The 2,454-nt window shown below is 64.2% G+C and overlaps 1 protein-coding gene across 1 annotated transcript in view; it reads left to right on the plus strand.

Moving 5' to 3' along the window:
- LRP1 (LDL receptor related protein 1) overlaps window positions 1-2,454 on the plus strand; it is a 100,162-nt gene that overhangs the window by 59,553 nt on the left and 38,155 nt on the right. Inside the window, exons 20-22 of the mRNA XM_033511439.1 lie at window positions 1,228-1,395; window positions 1,657-1,839; window positions 2,237-2,437. Coding sequence (XP_033367330.1) covers window positions 1,228-1,395; window positions 1,657-1,839; window positions 2,237-2,437 — 552 coding nt within the window. The remainder of the gene's footprint in view (window positions 1-1,227; window positions 1,396-1,656; window positions 1,840-2,236; window positions 2,438-2,454) is intronic.

Below are 2,454 nucleotides of genomic sequence, written 5' to 3' on the forward strand. Positions count from 1 at the left end.
CCCTGGTGCCTGTGGTGATGTCCCTGGTGCCTGTGGTGATGCCCTTTCCCCTCCAGCAATGTCCCCTGTGTCTCTGGCAATGTCCCCCAGCTCCCCAGCAGCAGGAGGGATGTGCCAGGTGCCAGGGAGCCACTGTTGTCCCAGCTCACCGAGCAGAGCTGCTCAGGAAGCTCCTCTTGGTGAGAGCCAGGAGAGGTCGAGGGTTGCAGGTGCAGGAGCTGAGCTGCTGCTGAGGCAGCTAGCAATGCCATTGTCCCCATCAGTGCCACTGTCCCCACCAGTGCCACTGTCCCCATCAGTGCCGCTGTCCCCATCAGTGCCATTGTCCCTATTAGTGCCATCATCCTCCTCAGTGCCACTGTCCCCATCAGTGCCACTGTCCCTATCAGTGTCATCATCTCCATCAGTGCCATCATCCTCCTCAGTGCCACTGTCCCCATCAGTGCCACTGTCCCCATCAGTGCCATTGTCCCCATCAGTGCCATTGTCCCCATCAGTGCCATCATCCCTGTCAGTGCCACTGTCCCTATCAGTGCCATCACCCCATCAGTGCCATCACCCCATCAGTGCCATCGTCCCCATCAGTGCCACTGTCCCCATCAGTGCCATTGTCCCCATCAGTGCCATCGTCCTTGTGCCCATCCTGAGGCACCAGGAGAAAACCCCCCTTGACCAGTCTCAGGTGGGGCATCCCCAGCAGAGCTCTGTGGTGGTGCCCAGGCCAGGCCCCCATGCCAGGCAGGCAGAGGGGCTGCATTGCCAGTGTCCAGGTACCCTCAGACCAAACCTCCCCCTGCCCACAGCAGGCGTGGGGGTTTCCTCCAGACAATCCAACCCCCCCAATTGGCTGCCCCAGCCCCCCTCCCCATGGGTGCACCCCCAAAGGAGCGCCCGTCCCCCATCCCCGCTCCCTCCGGAGCGGAGCCCCCTGTGGTGCCAGGCACCCAGGGCCCCCCAGGTTCATGGCTGATCTATGCAGTTTCTGTGTTTCATTTTCTCTGTGTGCTGCTGGTGCTGTGGGGTGGGGGAGCCGGGGGTCTCCAGCCCATGGCGGGGGTCCCACCGCCGGCGCTGAGGGGCTGCAGTCACCCCACGTCCCGTCTGCCGGCGTGCTCTGTCCGGTGCCTGTTGTTCCCCGCTTCCAGGGGTCTCTGCTGTCCTCCCTCCTGCCAGCCCCTCCTGGCCGGGCCCCTGCTGACCCCCTGCCCGCCCCCCTTCCCTCTGCAGACAACGACTGCGGGGACAACAGCGACGAGGCCGGCTGCAGCCACTCCTGCTCCAGCAACCAGTTCAAGTGCAACAGCGGGCGCTGCATCCCTGTGCACTGGACCTGTGACGGGGACAACGACTGCGGCGACTACAGCGACGAGACCCACGCCAACTGCACCAACCAGGGTGAGCCCCAGCCCATGGGAGGGACCCCAAACCGCATTTGGGCATTGCCCAAAGAGCCAAACCCCGCCTCGGGTAGAGCCGCCCTGCTTCCAGACAGGGAATTCTGCAGCTTTCTCTGCCCACACTCGGTGCCCAGATCCCCTTCCCGTGCCTCTGGGTGCTTCCAGCTGTTTCCCTGCTGGCTGAGGGTCTGGTCCCTGCCCAGTCCTGGAGCCCCCCGGCTCTGTGGGGTGCAGGCAGTGAGCAGTGCCCTCCCCACAGCCACGCGCCCGCCCGGGGGCTGCCACACGGACGAGTTCCAGTGCCGGCTGGACGGGCTGTGCATCCCCATGCGCTGGCGCTGTGACGGGGACACGGACTGCATGGACTCCAGCGACGAGAAGAACTGCGAGGGGGTCACCCACGTCTGCGACCCCAACGTCAAATTTGGCTGCAAGGACTCAGGTGAGAGCAGGGGGGCAGGGGATCCCAGCTGGGGGTGCTGGACTGTCCTCGGTGCCGGGACAATGGGGAAACACCGGTGGCCAACCCGTTATCCATCATCCTGATGGATGGTGCCATCCTCAGATCCCTTCTCCTTCTCTGAGGAAGGGGCTGGGAGACACTTTGGTGGGTTGGGGACAAGGGTGAAAGGACACCAGTTATGGGACTGACCCTCTGAGCCCCCAGTGCCCCCCTAGGCCCTCCCTGACCTGTCCCACCTGGACCAGCCCTGGTCCAACTTTTGGGGAGCCCTGAGCTACTCAAACACCCCCATTCCCCCCGTGCATGAGGTAACATCTGGAAATTCCTGGGATAACATCCCTTCTGGTTCTGCTCTGCCCCCTTCCCTCCCCGTCAGCCCGGTGCATCAGCAAGGCCTGGGTCTGTGACGGGGACAGCGACTGCGAGGACAACTCTGACGAGGAGAACTGCGAGTCCCTGGTGTGCAAACCCCCCTCACACACCTGTGCCAACAACACCTCCATCTGCCTGCCCCCCGAGAAGCTCTGCGACGGCTCCGACGACTGCGGCGACGGCTCCGACGAGGGCGAGCTCTGCGGTGAGCGCGGGGCCGGG

This window comes from Parus major, unplaced genomic scaffold, assembly GCF_001522545.3.
Source record: "Parus major isolate Abel unplaced genomic scaffold, Parus_major1.1 Scaffold220, whole genome shotgun sequence".
Taxonomy (NCBI): domain Eukaryota; kingdom Metazoa; phylum Chordata; class Aves; order Passeriformes; family Paridae; genus Parus; species Parus major.